This window comes from Heteronotia binoei, chromosome 4 (genome assembly GCF_032191835.1).
Source record: "Heteronotia binoei isolate CCM8104 ecotype False Entrance Well chromosome 4, APGP_CSIRO_Hbin_v1, whole genome shotgun sequence".
NCBI lineage: Eukaryota > Metazoa > Chordata > Lepidosauria > Squamata > Gekkonidae > Heteronotia > Heteronotia binoei.
Genome location: NC_083226.1, coordinates 148,280,242 through 148,305,911, shown reverse-complemented (window position 1 = coordinate 148,305,911; position 25,670 = coordinate 148,280,242). Strand labels below are relative to the sequence as shown.

At 43.2% G+C, this 25,670-nt stretch overlaps 2 protein-coding genes across 5 annotated transcripts in view; one reads left to right on the top strand and one right to left on the bottom strand.

Annotated features, from left to right (window-relative positions):
* The window catches only part of ARL15 (ADP ribosylation factor like GTPase 15), a 247,194-nt gene extending 221,716 nt beyond the window's left edge, over positions 1-25,478 (bottom strand). Inside the window, exons 1-2 of one of the 4 annotated variants that reach the window (XM_060235998.1) lie at positions 25,189-25,478; positions 24,687-24,732 (exon numbers count right to left, since the gene is read on the bottom strand). In XM_060235998.1, coding sequence (XP_060091981.1) covers positions 24,687-24,689 — 3 coding nt within the window. In that variant the 5' untranslated portion in view covers positions 24,690-24,732; positions 25,189-25,478. Of the gene's footprint in view, positions 1-20,338; positions 20,458-24,686; positions 24,733-24,941; positions 25,120-25,188 lie in introns of those variants that run through there. The other 3 variants (XM_060235999.1, XM_060235995.1, XM_060235994.1) reach the window with 3 other exon arrangements.
* On the top strand, positions 3,904-4,469 carry HSPB3 (heat shock protein family B (small) member 3). Its single transcript, XM_060236442.1, has one exon. The coding sequence runs from the start codon at positions 3,950-3,952 to the stop codon at positions 4,397-4,399; it is 450 nt and encodes a 149-aa protein (XP_060092425.1). The 5' UTR covers positions 3,904-3,949; the 3' UTR covers positions 4,400-4,469.
* Positions 25,479-25,670: the final 192 nt, after the last annotated feature.

Sequence of the window (25,670 nt, the reverse complement as noted above, 5' to 3'; positions counted from 1 at the left end):
TTGATGACACCTCCCCCACCCCATATATGGAAGGTGCCAAACATGAAGGCCTGTGGAGTGCAATAAGAAGCCTATACATACTAGAGAGTGCTGCAGATAGGGGTATGTATCCCTTTCGGCAAACTCGTACCTTTTTCACAGGTAGGAATATAATGAAGGAAGCACATCAGTTCAAGCACGTTGTCAGGTCCTCTTCACTACTCTCTCAGAGAGAACCCCCAGTAAAGCCCATGATCTTTAGATAAGGAGTACCAACACCACTGTAGAAATAAAGAGGAGGAAGTTCTTACAAGGCAAGGGGAACAGGCACACCAAGATAGGGAAAAGGCACAAAGGAAGCAAAAAAAGTGTTTTTTAAAGTAAGTTCAGCCCAAACCCCTCCCTCAAGTGAGGTGATGGTTAAGCATCAGATTTTAAGAGCAAAATGGTGGTGCAAGTGAGGAGAGCTAAACTATCTCTGCTCCCATGGATTATCTTTACACATCCCTTCTCCCTAGACACAGTCTGCTCGGTAGGGAAAAGGCTGTGGAGAATTGTATCAGCATATCCTTTTTCCTCTTCAAACCAGATCTCCCACACACTTTGTGACTACAACTGATCCTAAATTTAAACACGATGAAGATGACATAATATATTTATTTAAATCACTCATACTCTACCTTTCTCACCGATTGGAACTCTCTTTCTTCCCTCTTCCATCTTATCAGCAAAACAACCATATATGGTAGGTTGGACAGAACGACTGGCACAAGTTCACACAATGATCTTCCACTACCAGGGGGTGGGGGGATGGAATTCTAACCTGGGTCTCCCGTAATCTAGCCTGACATTCTAATCACTACAGGACACTGGCTCTGAGTCCTTACATATAGAAATGTCACATGTGTACCTTGGTACTACTTAGAGACACACTTGTCAAGCATGGTGAAATTCCATTGATAATTGATTGTTATAGGGTCCTGCCTAAACCTGGTCTGTGAAGTATCATGGAGGATCCTACTTTGTCAGCTTTGTTATTCTTTCCCTTTCCCCCGTCCTGCTTTATGGCTCAAAAGTAGAATTAGTGAGAACTGAAACTAACATGAGAAGAAGTAATCAGCACCTTCCCATACATTCCTGCAAGGGAGTACGGGACATCTGGGGAAAGCAAGGACGAAGTACTGAACGTAGACATTTATGATAGTTTATGTGTGAGTGCTACCCCGCATCCCCCTCCCTTTGAAGTAAGCCTTAAAAGTATTGTATCAATGTATTGGCAGTATTACTCTCAAGAACCTGTTACACAGAAAGTATCGGTATCTCAATAAACGTAGTCTTTGTATCAACTTCGACTCGTCATTGAACTCGCATGCTTGACACACACTACCCTTTCAGCATGCATAGGGTTGCAGCCAGAAGAAAACAGCCTCCCCTCTGCTATTTAATCCTTCTCCAGTCTACAGAACTATTATATGACATGTGAGCTTCCCCAGAGTCTCACTCCATATTTCTGGCAGCCACTGATAAGCACATAGATATTTCAAATCATAGGTCAGAGTTGCATGAGGAACATTAAACACAGAGAGCATATTCTCAGCAACATTCATACAGTGATTCTTAACACATTTTCCAGGCCTTAATTAGCAAAGTGTGAAAGGTCTTTAAAAGGCTTCTCCTTACATTCTGCAAGTCCTTATTGCAAGAATGAAATGTGCTAGATCAAAGCACAGCATCTTTCCGTACTAGCCACCTGAACTGAAAAAATGTAAAGGAGTTCAGTTGCCCCCCAGCTTACAGATCAAAACGTAATGTGGATGTGTGAAATACTTTCCATTGATAATGCATGAGAAGCATACACTCTCCTTTGTGTCTGATGTGGGTACACATGCCAAAGATCAAGACTGGCTTTAGCCGTCTGCTGAAAGGGCAGCCTAGTGAACGTGAGTTTGCTGCATCTAACATATGAAGCTAGTGTCATATACTGAAAGCTGCCTTCTTTAATTTTGCTTTGCTCATTAAATCTTTAGGGATTCAGGCATATGAGAGACTACTGTAGCAGAACTAGCAATTGTGGTATAAGGTAGAAAGTCCCTGGTTCAAATCTTACCACAAACCTACCGTATGGCCTCAGGCATGCCATTCTTTCTTTCAGTCCCATGCAACAGGAGACTAATAATATAGAGCTATATAATTATTGTAAGAATTTGTAAGGTAATGTAGATTACTCTGAATAGACCCTTCTAAGCTCATGAACTTCAGTGGACAAGTGTAACTCGGCTTCAGATAATGCTGCAAATTCCTGTATAAATGTAAAGTATCATCATCATTATGAGCCCCATGGCGCAGAGTGGTAAAGCTGCAGTACTGCAGTCCTAAGCTCTGTTCAGGAGAGCCAGTTTGGTGTAGTGGTTAAGTGTGCGGACTCTTATCTGGGAGAACCAGGTTTGATTCCCCACTCTTCCACTTGCACCTGCTAGCATGGCCTTGGGTCAGCCATAGCTCTGGCAGAGGTTGTCCTTGAAAGGGCAGCTGCTGTGAGAGCCCTCTCCAGCCTCACCCACCTCCCAGGGTGTCTGTTGTGGGGGAGGAAGGTAAAGGAGATTGTGAGCCGCTCTGAGGCTCTTCGGAGTGGAGGGCGGGATATAAATCCAATATCATCATCATCATCATCATCATCATCATCATGTTCACGACCTGAATTCAGTCCTGGAGAAAGCTGGGTTCAGGTAGCCAGTCTGAGGTTGGTAAAATGAGTACCCAGCTTGCTGGGGGGGAAGTGCAGATGACTGGGGAAGGCAATTGCAAACCACCCCGTAAAAAGTCTGCCATGAAAACGTTGTGAAAGCATAGTACAGTTATCTTAAAACAATACAGACTATTTGGAACTTGCCAATGATCTTGAAGGACTGCCTCTGCCTATACTGTATAGTCCTATACTTAAGATCATTTTCTGGAGCCCTTCTCTCTGTGCCCCTACCTTGGAGGTGAGGAGGGTGGTAACCAAAGAGGGCTTTTTTCAGTAGTGGTATCTTCCTTTTGGAATGCTCTCCGCCTTGAGAGTCCTATGGTGTCTATCTTGCACTCCTTTGGGCATCATACTGAAATACTTTGTTTTACCCAGGCTTTTAATCAAGGGGTTATAGTCTTTTTTTTCTGTTTTATGGACAGTTTCTGGCCTGAGGACTGTTTTTATCAAAATATGTTTAGGCTGCTCTGTGTGTATTGTATGCTGTTTTGTGCCCTGGCTTGTTTTTAATGGCTTGTTTGACTTCAGTGTGCTTAGACAAGAATAACTCTGCAGAGGGTTGCAGTGTTAATGGGTATGTTTTAATTTTTTAATGGCTGAGTTTTAATGGTTTTATTACTTTCGATATAAGCTGCCCTGAGCTGGACTCTGAAGAGGTGGCATGTAAACTTTTGAAATAAATATATAAATATTGTTCTCATGTGCAAATGTTTTATACATAACAATTACATATACATTCTTCGCAATTAATAAGCAATTTAGTAAACAAATTTAAACCTTGTGTGAGAACACTCAAAAGAAATCAGCTTCCTAATCTTGGGATGTGAGAATAAAGCAAACTGGATGTATCATTTCCTTGAAGAACTAAGAAGAAAACAATATCAAAGATTGTGAACAACTTTAACAGTATCTACAATACTTTAGTAACTTATACCACCACAAAAAAAGAGAAAGTGTGGCATAATGTCAAATGGATACCAAGCAATAAATAAAGACCTCTGAAACAACCTAGATGGAAGTCCTATAAATAGAGCCCAATTGTCAGCATGTAAAAAGATGCAGCCTGTCCCATGGATCTGAGTCACACCCAGTGAAGTGATTACTCTGACAGAGCTAAAAAGGAGATACTACATCAGCTGATAAACTAGTATTAAGAGGCTGTGCAGCTGATCAAGACTCCTCTGTTTTGCCTGAACACAAGCAAGTGACCATATTCTTTGAGCAATGGAAGGAGTACTAGTTATACGCCACTGGGTGGAAACTCCTGTACGTTATCAGGAGCATTTTGCTGAGCAAGATCTTGAAGCATGCAGGTTAAACCATCGCCTGTATGCCTTGCCAGGCCCAGACACAGCTGTTCAGGGAAAGAGCACACAGGCAACGAAGAGCACAGCAGAGGCAGCACAAAAGGGCACAGAGGAAGGAAAGCCCCAATTTCAAGTCTTGCTAGACATTGTGCAATTCCGTCCTGAAGACGTTATCATTCAGACCTTTGAAGGCTGGCTCCTGGTTAAAGCTCAGCATGGACCTAGGATGGATGAACATGGCTTTATAACCAGAAGCTTTACTAGACAATACAGATTGCCAGAGGGAGTCGAAACAAAAGATCTGACTGCTCTCTTCTGTCATGATGGCATTTTGGTTATTGAAACCAAGACCTTGGCAGAGAATTAATGATGAGACTTTTCATCACTGGTGAGACAATATGATTTCCACTGCAACTTGAACAATCTGTGCATGCAGAGTTGTGTTTTCCAATAAGGAAAAAAAAATCAAGCTTTTGCATATTTTATTCAGTACATTGAGTTTGTTTGATGTGAAAGACAATATTTGCTCACAGCAGCTGCATATTTTCTGGTTCTCTCAGCAAGTGGGGGAAAGTATTTCTGCCCAGCTATCTAGCAGAACAGAGAGAAGGCAGGAAACAATGCACATGAGGAATTTAGAGGATATAAGAGGAGTGTGAAACTGTGTAATGCCGGGGGGGGGGGGAGTGCATTTCAACACACCCATACTTTTGGAGGCAAAGTTTGAAGACTGGACTATGCATGTGAATGAAATGTAATTTTCATGCTTGAAAATGCTGCTTTTATCAGCACCGTGACCACAATCCAAAGAAGTCATTTATGTGCAAGAAAAAGAACTGCACAGTTGGAGCTTTCTTTAAAGTTTGCCCTGCAGCAGTTCCCACTCATGAAGAAGCAAGCAACTTTTTAAACTGAATAATGGCTCCACATCCCCAAATATATCAGTATGTTGCACAGCTATACGCACGCACAGAGATTATTTTCCCTGTTGCATCTAACAATTGTACTTCAAAGTGTGTTTCTTCCTCACAAAGTTTTGTTACACATGTTATTTTAAATATTCTGGTATTCTGCTTTTGGAAGAACAGCAGCTGCTGAGCAAGACTGCCATCTTTTCATGTGTTTTTAAGATAAGTATGACTGCTGAGCTATGAATAGTAAAAGAATTCAGAGGAGAAAGCCAAGCTAAATATAGACTCTCTTTATGGACACCTGCCATGTGGGCGAATTAAAAGTCAAATTAACTGAAATACTCCATCTAAATGATTAGGGGATAAATAAAAAGTTTTAACAAATATGCTATTTTACCTATTTTTTAAAATGCCCTACTTTATAACAAAAGCTTTACATTTGTTTTTTAAAGATAATGGGCCTGGATTGGGAATAGGGTTGCCAATAACCTGAAGGAAAAATGTCCTGTTCCTTTCAGTAGAGGATTCATGTGTGGAAAAGGAAAAGGGCAGGCAAAGCTTTCCATGGCATGGAGGTAGATTACATCCCTGTGAGGATGTATTGAGGGGGGGGGGGTAATTCTTTTTCTCCAGGTTGTTAGCAACCCCATGTGGGAAGCACAGTGCAAGAGAGTGCCACAGACAAGGAGTTCTCCCCTTGCAGCAATAGTCACCACCAGGACATAATACTGATCATTTTTTAGGAGGGATGAAAAGAGAAAAACATCTAGAGAGAGTCTCAGAACCAACACCTAAGATCAGTGATCACTAATGTCACAGGCACCGATTAAGCAGAGAACTGTGGATGGGCCCACACTCGACCCGATGTTTAAGTGCACGTTCTCCGACCCCATCTCACCCACCAGTCTTTTATGGATTCAGCAAGCTGCTGAAAATGTCGATAACCCTTTTCTTATGCATATATTATTGGCTAGATCAGAGCTACAGTGACTTAAATTAGCAGTACACACAAAATCAACTCTCCACACTCTATCACCATTACCTCTTACAGGATAATGAATCTGTTTACAAGGCTAAACAAGCATCTAGAATGCCATGGCAAAAGGGAAGCATCTTGGGTGAAAAGAAATGACCAAATAAAAGAAGGCAGAAAAGAATTAAGCACACCCTCTCTTCTCTTAATTCCCAACTCCTGAAGCAGCTTTGCTTTCCATAAAACAGTATGAGGCCTCTATTATTTGTATATTAGCATGTAACATGCAGTTAACCCCTAAAATAGTGGATATCTATATAGCAGAGGAATTAGGTCACCAAGGAATCTTCTTGAAAGAACACAGAAGACATATTTAGGATGTAGCTCCTGTTTCTGATTTTTGAAGTGGACAAAACCACCACCTACAAACAAATCTACATCTCCAGCAATACTTTTATAGTATTAAATAAGTGACAGAAAATTGACAAAAAACACTTCCTCTTGCCCGGTGATCATTTTTCTTTCTATTATGACCTTAGTGTTGTATAAAATTTAATTCCTGCCCTCTTTCCTGTTTTCAAAGTTTTATTAAGTTTCATGAAGGGAAAATTTGGATTGCGGGGGGAAGGAATAGAGGAAAAAATACCAAAGGGGGAAAAGAGATAGTCTACAATTGTTTCTACTTCAAGAGAAGAGAATAATCTACTTCATTGTACCTGCAAATATTCAGAATAATTACATAGACACTGCCTTTGAACTCTATAAACATTCTGTGACCTTTTGATAGTTATATAAAATCCTACTACTTTGTTAAATATTTGGTAGCAAACTCCAAATCTCATACCCGTCTGATTGCAAAGCCAAGTTCATACAACCTCAACCTCTAAAAAGAGAGGAAGAAAGAGAAAAATGCTGGTATTTATCCTAAAGCTATATATCTCTAACATCTAAATGCATATTAAGATAACATTCTAATACAAAAGTCTTTCATAATTAATATTTTAACAATACAGTTCCCCCCCAAAAAATAATCTGTACCTCCATTATTGCTACATTTGCTTAGCTCCTTCATTATAATCACCAACTAAAAATACCCAGCTATTACTTGTAACTATTACATATAACATATATAGTTTTCCCTAACCAATGATATATTACAATCTTTAATGCTTATTCATAGTGCCAGTATGAGAAGTTCAAGAAAATTTGAACTGGAGCAATGTGATTTAGCATAGATAAGCTGATTTATTAACGCAGTACAACCTTGTTAAAAAAGAAAAAGGAAAGGGAAAAAAAGCTTCAAAGCCAGAGATAGAAAGGTAAAGGTAGTCCCCTGTGCAAGCACCACTCGTTTCTGACACATCATGACATTTTCACAGCAGACTTTTTATGGGGTGGTTTGCCATTGCCTTCCCCAATCATCTACACTTTCCCCTCAGCAAGTTGGGTACTCATTTTACCGACCTCGGAAGGATGGAAGGCTGAGTCAGCCTTGAGTCGGCTACCTGAACCCAGCTTCTGCTGGGACTGAACTCAGGTCATGAGCATAGATAGAAAAGGGCCCCATTAATCAAGAATCAAGTTATTGGAAAAAGTTGTATGCACAGAGACTAAAGAGAAAATGCAAAGGGATAGTAGCATATCTATCTATCCATCCATCCATCCATCCATCCATCCATCCATCCATCCATCCATCCATCCAGCATAGTAGCTATAAAACAAGTGTGTTTTTGTTGTCAAAGTAATTTAAAAGTTACATCACTGTATTAACATACAACCAAATTTTTAACAGACCTGTCTGGAAGAAAATTTAACAGTGAAGACTTATTTACTAGTTTAAAATATCCAAAACAAATTTCAAACTTTTCAGGTCCCGTGACCTTTTATACTAAATGTTATTTTACTATGAGATTGTTTATACCAAATTTAATTTTACCTCCATAATACTGCTGATGCTACTAACAATACCACCTTAATAACTTTTCAAACATAATACAATATGTAATTTAAATTGCAGTCCCTTTTATTCACTTATTTAGCCTCACCAACAAATTTCAGTTTTAGAAGCCAGATCATAATAACCCTTTTCCAAGTTTCATTTCAGTTTTAGAAAAATCCCATTCTTTTTTATAAACTGGGTAGAACTGTGTTAATGTCCTCTTCAAAAAAAAAAAAACCTTTCCAGGTTTTAATCTTCTTAACTTGTGCCATAGTGTTGTGAATTTTCATTGAGTTGGTAAAATTCTCTCTTCTCTTTCTCAGCTCCTCAAGAAACATGGGAACCATGTCAAAACCATTCTCCCTCTCCTCTATCTTGAAAGCTGGCGATCTTGTCTTAGTGACTTGCGGTTTCTCTTCCTCCTGTACGAATGCAGCTTCTTCCTCCATTTTAGTTTTAGGTGGTTCACTCTCAGGCAGTTGCACATCCATTGGTCTCAACTTCTTAAACAAATCTTGAATTCCTTGGTGTATTTGGTCTTGTAGACTTTCTGATTGATTAAATCTATCACAAAGCTCTTGTACATGGTCAGCTAGAAGACATAGAGCATGTTGTATGGGGAGCATAGCAGTTATAAGAGTATTTTGGGAAACTTCTACAGTCAAGATGCCATCTTCCCCGCAGTGTAACTCGGTCCAGTAGCCGGATCAGTTAGGGTTTATTTTTTTAAAAAAAAGAAAAAGCCAGGAAATCCATGTAATACTCTTCTAAAAGTGCAGAGCCTAAAATCTTCAGATTTTTAATATGGGATATTTTCTTCTATGTTCCAATATAAAGTCATAATCAGCCTTTTATCATATTAAAAGTCCAATCAGTAATTTTAGCTGTACAACCAATTCAGTCCATATGGGTATAATCGATTCAATTTCTTCTGTTTAAAGTGATAGCAATCCCTTTAAAATTAGTTCTGTAAGTTTGAAAGCTGCTCCACAGATGGGGGGGAGATCCTGATGATGCATCCCTCTCCCCTTCCTTTCTGAACATCCAAATCTGGTGCAGTAGTAAAAACAAAATTGGCAGATAGCATTTAGGAGTAAACTTAGTTGCAGGAAATATTTTCTGTAGTTGTAGTTGAAATTCGCTTTAAGTCCATTATTTTCTCTTAAATTGGGTGTTCATTTCTTGGTGTCAAGATGGCTTTTGTGATGACTGACGCATCAGAGCAAACGGGGATAATCAGACCATGGCTGCCACTGGAACCTGTTTCTCCATCATGCTCCCTACTTCAGGGACCCTTCTTCTATTTATTTATTATTTATTTATTACTTTATATTTATATCCCGCCCTCTCCGCAAGCGGACTCAGGGCGGCTTACAATATCATAAAAACAATCAATTCCATAAAAACATATAAAACCATAATACATTTATAGGTTAAAAACTATTACGCTATCTCAGTCTAGTCTGGCGGTATTAGGTTCTGACTATGACCACCAGCTTCTGTAGGATGTCCGGTGGCAGCCCATTTTCAGTCAACCAGAAAAGCCTGCCTAAACAGTTCGGTCTTACAGGCCCTGCGGAACGCCGACAAATCCCGCAGGGCCCTTATAGCTTCTGGGAGGGTGTTCCAGAGTTCTGGTGCTGCCACCGAGAAGGCCCTAGATCTTGTTGCGGATAGCCTGGCTTCTTTTGGGCCAGGGGCGGACAGCAGATTTTTTGTCCCTGATCGCAGTGCTCTCTGGGGGATATATGGGGAAAGGCGGTCCCGTAGATAGGCAGGTCCCTGACCATAAAGGGCTTTAAAGGTTAATACCAACACCTTGAAGCGAACTCGGAACACAACAGGCAACCAGTGCAGCTCTCTCAGCACTGGCCGAATGTGCTCCCATCGTGGTAGCCCCATTAACAGCCGTGCCGCAGCGTTCTGCACTAGTTGTAGTCTCCGGGTTAGCGTCAGGGGTAGCCCCATGTAGAGAGCATTACAGTGATCTATTCTTGAGGTGACCGTAGCATGGATTACCGTCGCTAGGTCGCTGCGGTCCAGGTAAGGGGCCAGCTGCCGTGCTTGCCGAAGATGGAAAAAGGCAGATCTAACAGTGGCTGCCACCTGAGCCTCCATTGTAAGGGAGGACTCGAGGAGCACGCCTAAGCTCTTGACCTTGGGGACCGGTATTAGTGGCACCCCGTCAAGGGCCGGCAGCTGGATCTCTCTCCCCGGACCGCCCCGACCCAGGTAGAGAACCTCCGTCTTCGTCGGATTCAATTTCAGCCGACTCAGTTTGAGCCAGAAGGCCACGGCTTGTAATGCCAGGTCTAGATTTTCCGGGGTACAGTCAGACTGGCCACCCATCATTAGGTAGAGCTGGGTGTCATCCGCATATTGATGGCAACCCAGTCCATACCTCCTGACTATCTGGGCAAGGGGGCGCATATAGATATTAAATAACATCGGGGATAGGACTGCTCCCTGCGGCACCCCGCAACTAAGGGGGTGCCTCTGGGATGCTTCCTCCCCTATCACCACCCTTTGTCCCCGATCTTGGAGAAAGGAAGTCAGCCACTGCAAGGCAGATCCCTGTATCCCCACATCGGTAAGGCGGTCAGTCAGTAGCTGATGGTCAACCGTGTCAAAAGCGGCTGACAGATCTAGTAACAACAGCACTGCAGAACCGCCCTGATCCAGATGTCGCATAAGATCATCCATGAGGGCGACCAGAACTGTCTCCGTCCCGTGACCTGGCCGAAAGCCGGACTGGAATGGATCCAGTGCGGAAGTGTCCTCCAGGAATCCCTGCAGCTGAGTCGCCACCGCCCGCTCTATGACCTTACCCAGGAAGGGAAGGTTTGACACCGGCCGATAGTTCGCCAATGTGGCCGGGTCTGCTGATGGTTTTTTTAAGAGGGGACGGACCACTGCCTCTTTAAGAGGTGTGGGAAAGATCCCTTCAATCAGGGACCTATTGATGATGTCCTGTAGTGGTTCACGTAGCCACGTTTGGCTGGCCTTTATAAGCCAAGACGGGCACGGATCTAACCTACAGGTCGTAGGGCGTACAGCTGCAAGGGTCCTGTCGACTTCCTCCAGACTGAGTGGGCTGAAGGAATCCAGAATTGAACCAGAAGACGTGCTCGGTGCCCCAAGTTCATCTACTGTATTAATTATGGCGGGTAGGTCGTGTCGGAGTGACGAGACCTTATCTGCGAAATAGCTCGCAAAAGCCTCACAGCCTATTTCCAATTCTCTACTATTTTGTTTGCCCTGCGGCAGTTCTGTTAATGACCGAATTATACTAAACAATTGTGCTGGGCGCGAGGTCGCAGATGCGATTCTGGATGCAAAGTATTCCTTCTTTGCAGTCCGAATAGCCATCTCATAGGCCCTCATAAATGACCTATATGATGTTCTCGTAGCTTCGTCACGAGCGCGACACCATTGTCTCTCTAGTCGTCTTAATTCTCGTTTCATCGATCGCATCTCCGGGGTATACCACGGGGCGGATCGTGATCGAGGATGAAGAGGACGTCTGGGAGCGATTTCGTCGATGGCCTCGGAGAGCCGGTTGTTCCAGGTCTCCACCAGCCCATCCAACGAGTCGCCGGTAGGCCAAGGGTCCCGCATAGCCATCTGAAGCCGCCATGGGTCCATCTGACTACGCGGGCGAGCCCAAATCTGCTCACCGCCTAAACGGGACAGAGGTGGTATGTCCACACGGGCCTTCAGGACCTGGTGGTCAGACCATGGCACTGCCTCAGCAGATATCTGACCCATTGTTACTCCCGCCGCGAAGATCAGGTCTAGTGTGTGCCCAGCCTGGTGTGTGGGCGCTGTTACATATTGGGAAAGTCCCAGTGCTGCCATGGAAAGCACTAGGTCCGTCGCACGAGTGGAAGCTGCGTCCTCGGCATGGACATTGAAGTCACCCAGGACTATAAGTCGGGGATGCTCCAATGCCCAGCCTGTTACAGCCTCCATCAAGGACGGCAGGGCACTGGCTGGTGCGTTAGGCGGACGGTACACCAGCCAGATTGCCAAACTCTCCCCAACGTCCCACTCCAGGCCCACACACTCCACGCCCTTGATCTCTGGCGGCGGAAGCGTCCTGAAGGAGCAATCCTCCCGCATGAAAAAGGCCACCCCTCCCCCCCGCCCGCTAGTCCGGGCCTGGTGAAGGACGGAGAACCCAGGCGGGGCTACTTGGGAGAGAGCAACTGTCTCCCCCTCCCGCACCCAGGTCTCCGTCACGCAAGCCAGGTCCATGTCCTGCCTGATGAAAAATTCTTGCAGGACTGAGGTTTTATTATTTATGGACCTGGCGTTGCACATCACCAGGGACGGAGGCGAGTGTCTCCACTTGGCCGTCCCGCTTGCCATCCTTGGGATGGGACACAGGCTGGAAGGGGGGCGAGCCCTCTTGTGTCTCGTACTCCTTCCGTTCACATTCTGCCTGTTCCCACCGCTGTACTTTCCCCTCCCCAGGAGCACTGGAATCCCCTGGCCCGACATCACTTATCACGATTTTCCAAAAGCTGGGTCTCTGTCTTAAGTCAGCAACCACACAGCGTGTTCTGTTCATTTGCCCACTCCACCTCAAAATTTCTAACCACTACTAGTCATCTCAGCCAATTAAATAATAAGAATTTTAATAATAATTAATTTTTTTTTCTTTTTTCACCCCTTCCCCCTGCTCTCTACTAATTAATTAATCACCCCCTCCCCCAACCCTCTTCTAATTAATTGGCCACTATCCTACCTCGATTTAGTGGATAATAATCCCTTAAGGTCAGATAAAACTATTCAATCAAATTTTAAATCAATTTAAGACCCAAAGACCCAAGGGATCTGGGTGTCCCCTGACTCCTCCAAGCTGCCTGGATCGGGTAGCTGCTGGAGGAGATCTCTGTGGCTTCACCCAATGTAGAAGCACCAAAACCAAGAACCCTTTTTTCTGTCCCTTATCTGATTGCGTCCATTTTCAGAATGAATATTACAGAGTGGTGATCCCATTGATTTGTTTACATTACGTATATTCTGTCTTTCTCACTGGGGCTCAAGACAATTTAGACAGAATAACTCAATACAATCAACAGGAACATCCAATAAATAGTGCAATGGGATTTGTATTTGTTGAAATCTGAAACCAACCAGAAATCTGAAACAGATATCTGCAAGAAGGTTTCTATGGGAGGATACAGTACATGGTAACTATTATACCCAGCATGTTTAAATTCTGATGACACAAATCTATCAAGAGACATTGAGAAAGCTACTAACACTGATCTGAAAAGTTAGAATTTATGGGCCTATGCCCCACACAGTATGCAAAGAACAAGTTAGGTTCTGACACAGTGATATACTTTTGAGAGTGTCTTAATGTTTCCTTCCCTCAAGTGACAGGACCATGAAAAAAAATAGATGCCACCAGGGGTTTTCTTGCAGAAAATGCCCAGCAGGAACTCATTTGCATATTAGCCCCCACCCCCTGATCCCACCATTGTTTCACACAGGGCTTTTTATAGAAAAAGCCCAGCAGGGTCTCATCTGCATATTAGGCCACACCCCCTGACACCAAGCTAGCCGGAACTGCATTCCTGTGCGTTTCTACTAAAAAAAAAGCCCTGGATACCACTGTATAAGTTACATAGTGGATGTCATCAGGTGGTATCAGACTTTATAAGTGGGTCATCCTGGTAACAAACCACAATAAAGCATCAATCCATATAGTCAGGCCTCGGATTCAGCGAGAGCTTACAGGAGCACAGCTCCTAAACCTTTCTGACAGTTCCACTGTAAGCCAAAATGCCCTCAAAACGAGGTTCGGGAATTGTCAGGTGGGCACCTGGCTTAATCAGGATCTTTTTACCTATGTATACAGGATACACGTCCAGAAATTAATGCTTAAATTTACCAAGGACTCTAATTAAGTAAAACAATTAAAATTTATTCCAGAAAAATATAGGCATACATACAAGGCAATGTGCTCATGAAACATACATACAGTCCTAGGAAAAATAGAGAGAGACAACACATGGATAGACAAACGGTGATAATTACCGATCGTAGTCTTCAAGGAAGGCTCCAATGGCGACAAGTGAGGAATGGGGAAATAGGACCCTCAACTGATCAGGAATCGGGGATGGATCTAGACAGCGGAACTGGGGTACTGCTAGATGCACACCTGTGAGGAGCTGGGTCACAGGTTATAAAGGCTACCTTGAGCACTTAGGGGATGGGAGGTACAGGGGTGGAGGAACATATGAAGCTGCCTTATACTGAATCAGACCCTTGGTCCATCAAAGTCAGTATTGTCTTCTCAGACTGGCAGCGGCTCTCCAGGGTCTCAAGCTGAGGTTTTTCACACCTATTTGCCTGGACCCTTTTTTGGAGATGCCAGGGATTGAACCTGGGACCTTCTGCTTCCCAAGCAGATGCTCTACCACTGAGCCACCGTCCCTCCCCTAAAGGTGGTCAGCTGGTACATGACCTCAGAAAAAGGGGAGGCTCTGCAGTGACCATAACAGCTGCACTTCTGCAGTAGCCAATAGCAAGTTAATTGGTGGCACCTAATTGGGTACCCATAACTGACCAATGAACAAGCTTGGGCCCTGGTTACCTGATTGGACTTCCAGATAACAATGAGCCAGGGTGGAGAAGCTCCAGGATGACCGTTGGGGAAAAGAATGGGGGAAATCACTGGGTGGAGGTGTGCTTAAGACTACTAAACTTATCTAAAAAGGTGACAATATATGGCCAAATTGCTACCCAAGGTAACACCCAGTTTACACAAAGGAACTTGGCTCACTGAAGATGGACTTCCAGTCTTCTCTTGGCACCAGTCTTTGTCCTGAGTTCCGTTAGACAAAGGCTTAGGTGGTCTGGCAGGATCCACACCTAGATAAGCTTGATGGCCTCATGGATGGGTGACATCTGTTGAGTACGTGAGCCTCCTGCTTTGCTGAAATGGAGTCTGGCACTGCAGGAAGATAGCTGGTATTAGCCTCCCGAAGTGGATTCTATGGTCAAGGCAGAAAACCACGTGGCCTGGATAGCTCCTAGCGGCGCACCTTCTTCCGCTCCAACGATAGAGGTGGTGTTCGCACGTAGCAACTGGAAACCATCCATTCTTCTGGCTGGCACTCCTCCAGAAACACAGAGTGCTGCTTTAGCATTGTGGCTATTAGTACTCGTAAGTCCTTTCCAGTCTGGCAGCCAAACCCATGTTCTCCTAGCAGATGTGTGTTTCAGTCTCCAGGCACCCTGGCAACCAGACGGGTGACTGCGATGTTCTGAATATTAGGAGTATTTTCTTACACCACCTACTCCTTCCCACTTTGTCCATTGAATAGCAGATGCAGATGCATAACAATCCCTGGATGAGCTCACCAGCTTTTTTCCCTACAAAATGACCCCTGCATATAGTTCCTTGGCAATATATGCTGTTCATCCTTACAATAACCTTCCTAATCTTTGGAGAAAGTTCACTTTTTAGTCTTCTGAAATACATAAGAACAGCTCTTAGGTGAACTGAAAGAGTGAAAATTACAAGCAGTTACAAGCCTCTCTCCACTTGTAGTCACAATCAACAGAAATATAATAAAACGATCTGCAGACAAAACAGAATCATTTCAATCCACTGGCATGGATTAAAATGTACCTTCAAGCAGGACACTGAGATAAATTAATTCAATATTCCACAGGGTGCAAGCCTGAATGTGTTTTTCTAGGAATAAACCCCATTGTGTAAAATAGGACTTGCTTCTGAATAGGACTGTTTAAGATTACACCCTTAATTTAGCAGAGGTCTGACACTTGCAGTTGTCAGCTGGTGCATCTAGAGAATTTCCATTAATCTGGTTGGTATGAAACAGAAAGCACCTTTTAAAATATTGTGCACGTGTTTGAATAATTTGGGGTTACAGGTCTTTAGATAATTGAATAAGTCGGCCGGCTTTTTTCACAGCATCACGTTTTTAAAAACTTTCAGTCAATTTCTTTAAGGAAAAATAGCTGCTCTCAGATCCCTAGAGAAAACGATCAATGCAATTTATAACTTAGAATGCGGTAGAAAGAAATTGCTTGAGTCAAAAGCTGTAATAGAAATGGAGTGATTTAGAGGCAGGGAAAGGACAAAGAGAGATTTCCAATATACTCCTTTTTCATCCTTCTGCATCCTCAGTGTTTCAGGCCTTGACAAATTTTCTTTGGACCTAGGAGCCAGCCCAAGAATTAAGGAACCAAGACTCATCTATACCAAATACAATTTTTTTCTCTGTTATATTAAGCAAATTTAATGTCATCCTGCAGATGACATAGGCCAAGTGTGCTTCTTCCCTCCCCTCTCCCAGAGCGTCCCAGTAAGTCCCCTGCTGGCTTGTCATGACCTGGCACCCTAGGAACTCCCAAGAAAAGCCTGAAACTTTCACTAGGGATGGACACAAACCAACTAAAGCTTGTCACAAATTTTGGGCAGTTTTGATCCCTATGTAAACAGCAGGGCAAATGCTTGATTTTCTCTGAGGACAAAGTGTATAGTTTAAGAATTGGGGAATTTTCCACTTTGGCCTTGTCATGGACAAGCCATGTTTACCTGGGGAGGTTTATTTAATTTTATTTAATTCATTTATTTCCCACCTTTTCCCCCAATGGAGACCAAATCAGCTTACATCATTCTCCTCTCCTCCATTTTATCCTCACAATAACCCTGTGAGGTAAGTTAGGCTGAGAGAAAGTGATTGATCCAAGGTCACCCAAAGAGCTTCCTTGACATGAGGGAGGATTTGAATCTGGTTCTTCTGGATACTAGTCCAACACTCTTAACTACTACACTACAGGGGCTCTCAGTGTCCATGAGGCAGACACATGGATACTTGAAACTTCCACAAAAGCAGAGGGCCTGTTAGGATAGTTTGCCCCAGAAGGCTGATGAATCAAAAGAGTCTCCTGATGTCTTTTGAAGATTTTCAGCTCAGCTAAGTTCATGCTCTTGCTACAGCCCAGATCAACCAGTGGAATGCAGAAATGGCCTGGGCTGTGGGCATGACGATTGCACCTGAAAGATCTCTTCCCTTCTGCAAAGTCTAAAATGTCCCTTAGTTTACTGAGGATCTTGAGACAAATGGCTAGACATATGGTTAGAACACAAGTGGAATAAAACTCAAAGTTAATGTGAGTGAAAGCAGCTAAGACCATATTACTGTAAGTACTTTGTGGAGCAAGTGTGGAAATAAGCTCAGTTCTCTACAACCATTGCATCTAAACAATGATGACTAGAAGAGCTTTTCCAAGTTTTCAAGGGACCATTAAGATCATTAAGGATGCTGACATGGCAAATATGCAACCCTTCTGTGACTCTCTTACATTTTACATTTTGCTCACATCTACCAGGACTTGTAACATGGTTGGATCAATTAAGTCTCTCATTATCAAAATACTGTCAGGTTCTACTTGCATAGATGAATTTTAATTGAAGCATAATAAAGGGGATAAACTGCTCATTAGAGTATAGTGTACCATTCCTAGGGTCAGCCTTTGCCCCTCACGGCTGACAGTATCAAGCCAGGCTGGATTAGTCAAGTGGACCCAGGAAGTAATAAACACCTCGCTGAAGAAGGTGTAGCTCTAATCGCTTTGAAAGAAATTGTTGTGAAACCCTTCCTGAAGAGGGCTTCTCTGCAGGATGTATTTCTGATGGGGTTCCCATTCCCCAGGTGGGGGATTCCCTCCATTTTGAGGGCTTCTGCCTACCGCCACCCAACTGGGCGATGAAGAAAACAGCAGTGTTGTACAGCAACATCCCCAATCTGATGGTGGCTTAGCTTCCAAGATGTAACGAGATCACATTAGCCCGGGCCAACCAGATCAGATCTAACAAGTATGGAAATAATAAAACCAATAAAGGCAAACAAAAGAGCAGCCTCCTTCAAGCATATTTTGATCCAAACACCATAACAAATAAACACCGTAAATTGCAAGCAAAGTTGCAAAGTGGGAAACCAGCTACAGAGCAACTGCCCGCTTGCGCCCCCTTGCCCAGATTGCCCGGAGGTTTGGGCTTGGGTGCCATCAATATGCTGATGACACCCAGCTCTATCTACTAATGGACGGCCGGCCTGGCTCCGTCCCAGAAAGCCTAGACCTAGCATTGCAAGCCGTGGCAGGTTGGCTCAGACTAAGCGGGCTGAAGTTGAATCCAACGAAGACAGAGGTCCTTTGCTTGGGTCGCGGTGCCCTGGGAGGGGAAATCCCCTTGCCAGTCCTTGACGGTGTGCAGCTTAAAGCGGCGCATAAGGTCAAGAGCTTGGGGGTTCTTCTGGAGCCTTCACTATCAATGGAGGCACAGATAGCGGCTGCTGCCAAGTCCGCGTTCTTTCATCTTCGACGGGCGAGGCAGTTAGCCCCCTTCCTGGAGCGCCGTGACCTAGCAATGGTGATTCATGCTACGGTCACCTCGAGACTGGACTACTGCAACGCCCTCTACATGGGGCTGCCCTTGTGTCGAACTCGGCGGCTGCAGCTAGTGCAGAATGCGGCGGCTAGGCTGTTGCTGGGGCTCCCAAGGTGGGAGCACATACGGCCGGGGCTGCGCGGGCTGCACTGGCTGCCGGTGGCATACCGAGTCCGATACAAAGTGCTGGTTATTACCTTTAAAGCCCTATATGGCCGAGGACCTGCCTACCTGAGGGACCGTCTCTCCCCATATGAGCCCCAGAGGGCACTGAGGTCATCTGGGAAAAACCAGTTGAATATCCCTGGGCCAAGGGAGGCCAGACTGAAGGCCACCCGGGATCGGGCCTTCTCTGTCACGGCTCCATTATTGTGGAATCAACTCCCTGAGGAGGTGAGGGCCCTAAGATGTTTAGATCGATTTCGTAGGGCCTGTAAGACCCACCTTTTCAAGATGGCCTTCAACTAGTGACAGAACTAGTGGGAAAGCTAGATATGCTGCTGAAAATGTTTTATTCTTGAAATGTTTTATTCTTGGAAGTCTACTAAAACTTGATGCTATAACGCCATATTATTATTATTACTATTGTTATGTTAATTTTTAACAACCTATAATTGTTTAACTATGTTTTTATAATATAAACTGATGTAATATGTATTTTATGCTGTGAGCCGCCCTGAGCCTGCCCCGGCGGGGAGGGCGGGATAGAAATAAAAATTATTATTATTATTATTCTTTGGAGCATGGGGTAGGTGTCATACTGGGGAAGAATCACATGAGGTTCCCAAGCCACTATCCCTGGGTTAGACTAGGAGCTAGTCTGACTAATATCTAACAAAGGAGCTTTGACTCTCAAATGCACATACCCTAAAAATCTTGTTGGTCTCTAAGGTGCTACTGGACTTGAATCAGATTTGGATCCCCATTTTGTCATGAAAACTTAATGGGTGAGCTTGGGCCAGTGACACATTCTCACCCTAACCTACCTCACAGGGCTGTTGTGATAGTAAAAGGGAAAAGGGAAGAATGTTGCAAACCACTTTGAATCCCTATTGGGGAGAAAGATGGAGCATAAATAAATAAAATAGGGCCCCTTTCTGTCTCACACATGACACAAAATATGTTAGAAGGAGAATAAAAAGGAAACGAAACCACATCCTTTATAATCTAGTACTTTGTGTTACATTAACCTTTAACACCTTTTTGCCTAGTCAAAACAGGAAGATTTACTGGGGACACAAATATATTCCTGCATAATTCTCTTGATGGCTAATTTAACTTTCCAAGTTAACATCACCAGAGTTATTATCTACATGCCTTTCTTTTAGCCTGACAGCTTGATTTTCTGAAACATTTAGTGCCCCCTAGTGATGACAATATACATTCCTGGAGGCTAAAAATAAGGCATTACTAAATTTCTGTGTAAAATATTGCCATAATTAGAACTCTGTAAAACTATTTTACCAAAAAGAGAAAATCAGCAACATAATAGTTATGGTAGAAATACTTGGTTTCGTTTCCTTACAGATATAAGAGATTTGTAGCACACCATCTTGTGACGTGGGAGTCACATGCAACTCTTAAGGTGTTCAAGCATTTTTTCCTATCCTGGGCAGGCATTTAAAAAAAACACACACACCTGTGATTCAAGGCTGAGACTTCAGGCCTCACTAGATCTGACTGCTACACCCATTATTGGACTTCCTGAGGCTTTTAAAAAGATTGCTAGAACTATTAGCTAAAATCTGTAATGTATTTATTTAGAAATGGTTAACCTACTTTTCTACCCAAGGAAGCTTAAAATATTGTTCTTCCCTCCTCTGTTTTATCTTCCCAGAAATCATGTGAGGGTAGGTTAGGCTGAGAATGCCACCCCAATGAGCTTCCAGTGCACAGTGAGGACTCAAACTCCCCACCTCCCATCCCAGTCCAATATCATAACCATTTCCATAACTATTTCCAATAAACCTTTTCCCAGTGTTTATCACACACACACCTATCCAGAGCTGCTACATGCCCCAAATAAGAAAACAAAGGCATACCAGTATGTCTCCCCCGTTATGGCAAGGGCTGCCTCCCCACGCCACAGTGGCCTCATTAGCTCTTTTAGAACTTTAAATAAATGTGAGATATCCAGTCACAGAGAGTGTTGTCAGCTCCCTGACCTTCCCTTTAACAGAGACTTAATGCATGTTACTTACCAGGTGATGTGATTTACCTCCATGTCATAAAAAGCATCAGCTGCCCATTTCCACACATTAAGCCTCCATTAAAAGGACAGGACATTTTTTCTCCAGGACTGCTGACAACCCTAACAGATCTCCTACAATCATATGTGGTTTCCATTGTTCTGCATTTCTGTCAGCAACATGCTAGATGTGAAAGGCTATAAACACTAAAGGCGTAGTAAAACTCTGGGAGCTCAGTGAACTAAGTGCCCAAGGATTAAGGCCCACACTAAATGCGCCCTCCAAGCTGTGGAGTCTTATGAGCAAAACTTCTACTTTGTGAGCTACTGGCATTAAAGCTGTGAGCAAGCGATTTGGCTACTGCATAAATTAATTTGCTCTGGGGCCATCCTTCCTGAGCTAATACAAAAATGTGTGAGCCCAAGGCTAAAAAACTGTGAGCTAGCTCACATCAACTCAGCTTAGAGGGACACTCAGAAGGAAGACATATGATTAGAAACTTTAGGAATGAGAAACAAGAGCTTTTTCAGAGTTTCCAATCACCCAGTTTGTATATAAATTCTGAACATACATATATGGCAATATTTGCTACATGATCCTTATGCTAACACTTCTATCCTAAACACACTTAATTCTGAATTAAACTTTGTTGGCCTTAAAGGTGCCACTGGACTCGCATTTATTTTGAATGATCCAAGTAGTCAGCCGTGTTAGTCTGAAGTAGTAGAACAAAATAGAAGTCAAGTTGTTCCTTTAAGACCAACTTACCGTAGTTTCATTCAGAACGTAAGCTTTCGTGTACTCTCTAAGCACACTTCATCAGACGAGAAATCTGGTACAGTGAGCAAAGCCACATGTAGCTGGTAGTCATTTTGACATATTACTGTTTTATTGCTTTTGCATGCTCATGCTACTCAGATCAAAGGTTTGCTCAATTTGTTAATTTTACTATTCTATCATTGAATCTTATTTTTTTTTTTTACCATTTTGCATTCTAAACCACTCCCTACCAGATAATTTTACTATACTGTCATTGGTTCTTAAATTTGTACCAGTTTGCATTCTCAGTCACTGTCTACCAGCTACACATGACTTTGCTCACTGTACCGGATTTCTCGTCTGATGAAGTGTGCTTAGACAGTACACAAAAGCTTACGTTCTGAATTTAACTTTCCAATTTAACATCACCAGAGTTATTATCTACATGCCTTTCTTTTAGCCTGACAGCTTGATTTTCTGAAACATTTAGTGCCCCCTAGTGATGACAATATACATTCCTGGAGGCTAAAAATAAGGCATTACTAAATTTCTGTGTAAAATATTGCCATAATTAGAACTCTGTAAAACTATTTTACCAAAAAGAGAAAATCAGCAACATAATAGTTATGGTAGAAATACTTGGTTTCAATTCCTTACAGATATAAGAGATTTGTAGCACACCATCTTGTGACGTGGGAGTCACATGCAACTCTTAAGGTGTTCAAGCATTTTTTCCTATCCTGGGCAGGCATTTAAAAAAAAAACAGACACCTGTGATTCAAGGCAGAGACTTCAGGCCTCACTAGATCTGACTGCTACACCCATTATTGGACTTCCTGAGGCTTTTAAAAAGATTGCTAGAACTATTAGCTAAAATCTGTAATGTATTTATTTAGAAATGGTTAACCTACTTTTCTACCCAAGGAAGCTTATCTACCTGCAACCTGGCTAGTGCAAAAAAGCAATCTGTATAGAACTACTGGTGCAGCTACAAATTAACCTACATATGAGTCAGCTGACAAAAAATGAAAAGATCCTTTCTGCAGTCACATTAGAATAAGGATAAGTGCACAAACATTGTGACTGATAAATTAAGAAACATCTTTGCTCTGATTCTTAATGATCTATTTTAATGGTTATAAAAAGAAAGGCAGAAAGTGAAATATTAGTTCAAAAAGCCTGGAGTTGCTAAAGAAATAATAAAAAATAATTATGGTTTATAAAAGAATGAGTTGCTATAGGAAATGACTATGCTAAGATTCAAAGGTCAACCATAGCCGAAGTCATACATGGACAAAGTTCTTGAATGGAGGAGTGGGGGGGGGGGATCCAAGGAAAGATGGTTTAAAGGAGACACAAGAATCTCATAAACACCAAACCACTAATGTGGAACAGTAGTTTTATATACTAATCCCATATTATTATCACTTTATATACTACTAAAGGTCCACAACCATGGCAAATTACCCTGTACTACCTTATGCACAGCTTTTTCTTTAAGAAGGGACAATGGTCTGGCTCCTACAATTATGTAGTCACCCAGCAGCCTTGGGAGCTGTGGCATGGTTTGCTGCTACATGAACAAGCCTGTGGGAACTAGTGTTGGGAATCCTGGTTTGCAAAGAAATATCAAAATAAGGTCTGCCACAAAATAAATATGTTAGTTGCTGTTTTTTGATAAGACAAGGAGGGAACGAGCAAGCCTGAAAATTGCTCCAGGCTTGTTTACATAGGGGGAAAAAATGATTTGCTATTATACCTGAACCATGCCAATTCTTCGTTGAAAACAGAGGGGCACAACCAAATACATGTACATAGGATCAGTCTTTCTACCATTATTCTGGGAGAACTCCATGTCTAATCTTGAGATAGGTAACCTTAAACTCAGGCCACCTCACCCTGGCAACTATCAAGCCAACAAGTATATTGTTACTATGTTTATGTTTGACAAACTGTTTTAGGGATAAACTGCATGCTATAAAAACGGTCCCAGTGAATTTCAAGGTTCCACAGATTCAATTACCTGTATACAATTTTCACTCACTTTAGGATGACTAGTTAAGGAATTGTTTTCACATCTGACCTGAAGTAATTAAAAATTTGACAATGTTCTTTCATATAATACACATTCCCTGTTAGCAAGTAAACACTTGCATTATATTATAATCCCATCAGCCCAACATAGTGAATAGGCTTTTCCAAGTCACTGGAAGTACAGTTGGTAGTTCCCAGATTCTGCAGTCTTTCAATTCCAACCCATAAGTCCAAACATAACTCCAATTAATGTACGCAGCTCTACAGGAAAGGCACAACACATGCTACAGGTAGCAATTTAAACTTGTATGCTACGCTATATGAAAATGCACATGATGGAATCCTTTTCAAGAATGATCCCATATCAAAACCTCCATCCATGTGGGTAGCATGCCAGGCTTCTAATCTTTCTTTTGTACAACATGCAAACTTGATGTGAGATCTAAATTTGATGTGGGTAGCTTTTATGAAGGCACTCCCTGCATGCTTTTTAAATTGCACTGTCATTTGGCACAGCTGTGCAACCTTTGTTCCTGTTCTGAATTGGACTTAAAGTCCCATTTTGCAGCACAGTCATTTGTCTATCATCCCTTAGTAAATGTATGTCATTACAACACCATCAATCGCAGTTCAGAGTATCAGAGCATTTAGAGTGTCAGATTAGGACTGGGGAGACCCAAGTGTGATCCCCCCCCCCTTTACCAGTTTCAGAGGGTAGCCATATTAGTCTGCAGTAGAACGGCTAGATTAGAGACCAGTAGCACTTAAGAGACCAACAAAGATTTCTTGGCTATAAATTTTGATTCTCAAAAACTTATATCCAAAAAATCTTGTTAGTCTCTAAGCTGCTAGAGGGCTTGAATCTAGCTGTTTCCTACTTTATCTGTCAGTTCCTCTCAGTAAAACCCAACTCACAGGATTCTGAGGACGATAAAATGGTGGGGAGAATAGTGTTGTAAACCACTTTGGGATCCAATCAAGAAGAAAAGCAGGATATAAAGATCTAAATGAAGGAGCTTAGAAACAATGCAATCCTTAACAGAGTTATCTTCTTCTAAATCCACTGAAGTCAATGGGCTTGGAAGAGTATAGATTGTACTGTATGTAACTCAGCTGACAGGTATGTATGCATGTGTGTGTCATAGAGAGAGAAAAACATGGAAGAAGAGATAGGTTAGAAAAATTATTTTATATTATGCGGGGTCTGGAGCACAGACTGTGCCACTGTCCAGTAACCATGCTAAGGTCTGCAGGCTTCACTTGCTCAAGTCTGATAGGCTTCATATTTAACCTCTCTTGCCCAGTACAAAATATGAACTGTTACAAATATTTGCTAGTCATTTAGACATATTTAGATTCATCAACAGAATATAAACTTCTAGGATTTAAAAATACATAATAAAATTACCATATCATGACCCAACCGGGCATCGGGAATCTTCCAGCTGCCAGACCTAAACCTTAAATAAAAACACTATATCATGGTTTTGAAGAACCCTTTTCTAATAAGTTTTAAAAGCACGGGAGTGAGAGGAGAACAGAATCCTGAGGCAGATGCTAGTTATACGCCTGTTGAAAGTCGTTATTTATGATTTGGGGGCGGGGGGGGGGGCGGGGAGGGTGCCGCTGCTAGGACGAAATTCATCAGCTAACAATTTTTTACCCGGTTTGAGAAACAGCATATTCTACCGAAATCAAATAACGGGAGAAGGTTGGAGACAACAGCTTCGTTACAGAATTATCATTTATTTTATAACCAAGCTCCGAAAAAAGGCGGTGAACTTTAAAAAAATAAAGAGCCTTCGTTCAACACCCTCGTCCTTAGAAGTAAACCCCACCCCGTTTCCGTGAGACGGACTCCTGACTAAAGAGCGCGCTCTTGTGCCCTCCCCTTCCGACCCAATCCTAACCCCGAAAGATCAACGGCCAAGCTGTATGAACTTGTCCTCGGCCGCCTTTTCTCCTCCCTCCCGCTTCAAGGCAGCGGCGGCTCCTCCCGAGGCGAACGCCAGAGGGCAGGCGGGGCCCCCTGAAGCAGCTCAAAAGCAAAGCGCTCGGCTCGGCTCTGCTCGGCCCGGCCACCAGCCAGCCCGCCCGCCCGCCCCTGGCCCCATCGATGGGGGCGGCAACTCTGCGCTCTGCTCCGACGAGGCCCTTTCTCTCGGCTCTGGATTAGCGAAACTGGCGACGTGGGACTGTGGTCACCCCCCTCCCCAACCAGGCAGCGGCAGACTAGGTGAAGCGGGGCGTTGGTGCCCGCCTGAATGCCGAAGAGGACGAGGGCGGCGGTTTCCTCCCGCCCGTGGAGAGGAGGATAAAGCGGGCCGGGAGTGAGCCGAGTCCCCCGGCCGTGCGGGGAGAGGAGCGAGTGCCGCCGCCGCGGGAGTGGGCG

What these genes read in the sequence shown, in the direction of transcription:
- HSPB3 (XM_060236442.1), top strand. Translation starts at nt 3,950, where the DNA reads ATGGAAGGAGTACTAGTTATACGCCACTGGGTGGAAACTCCTGTACGT.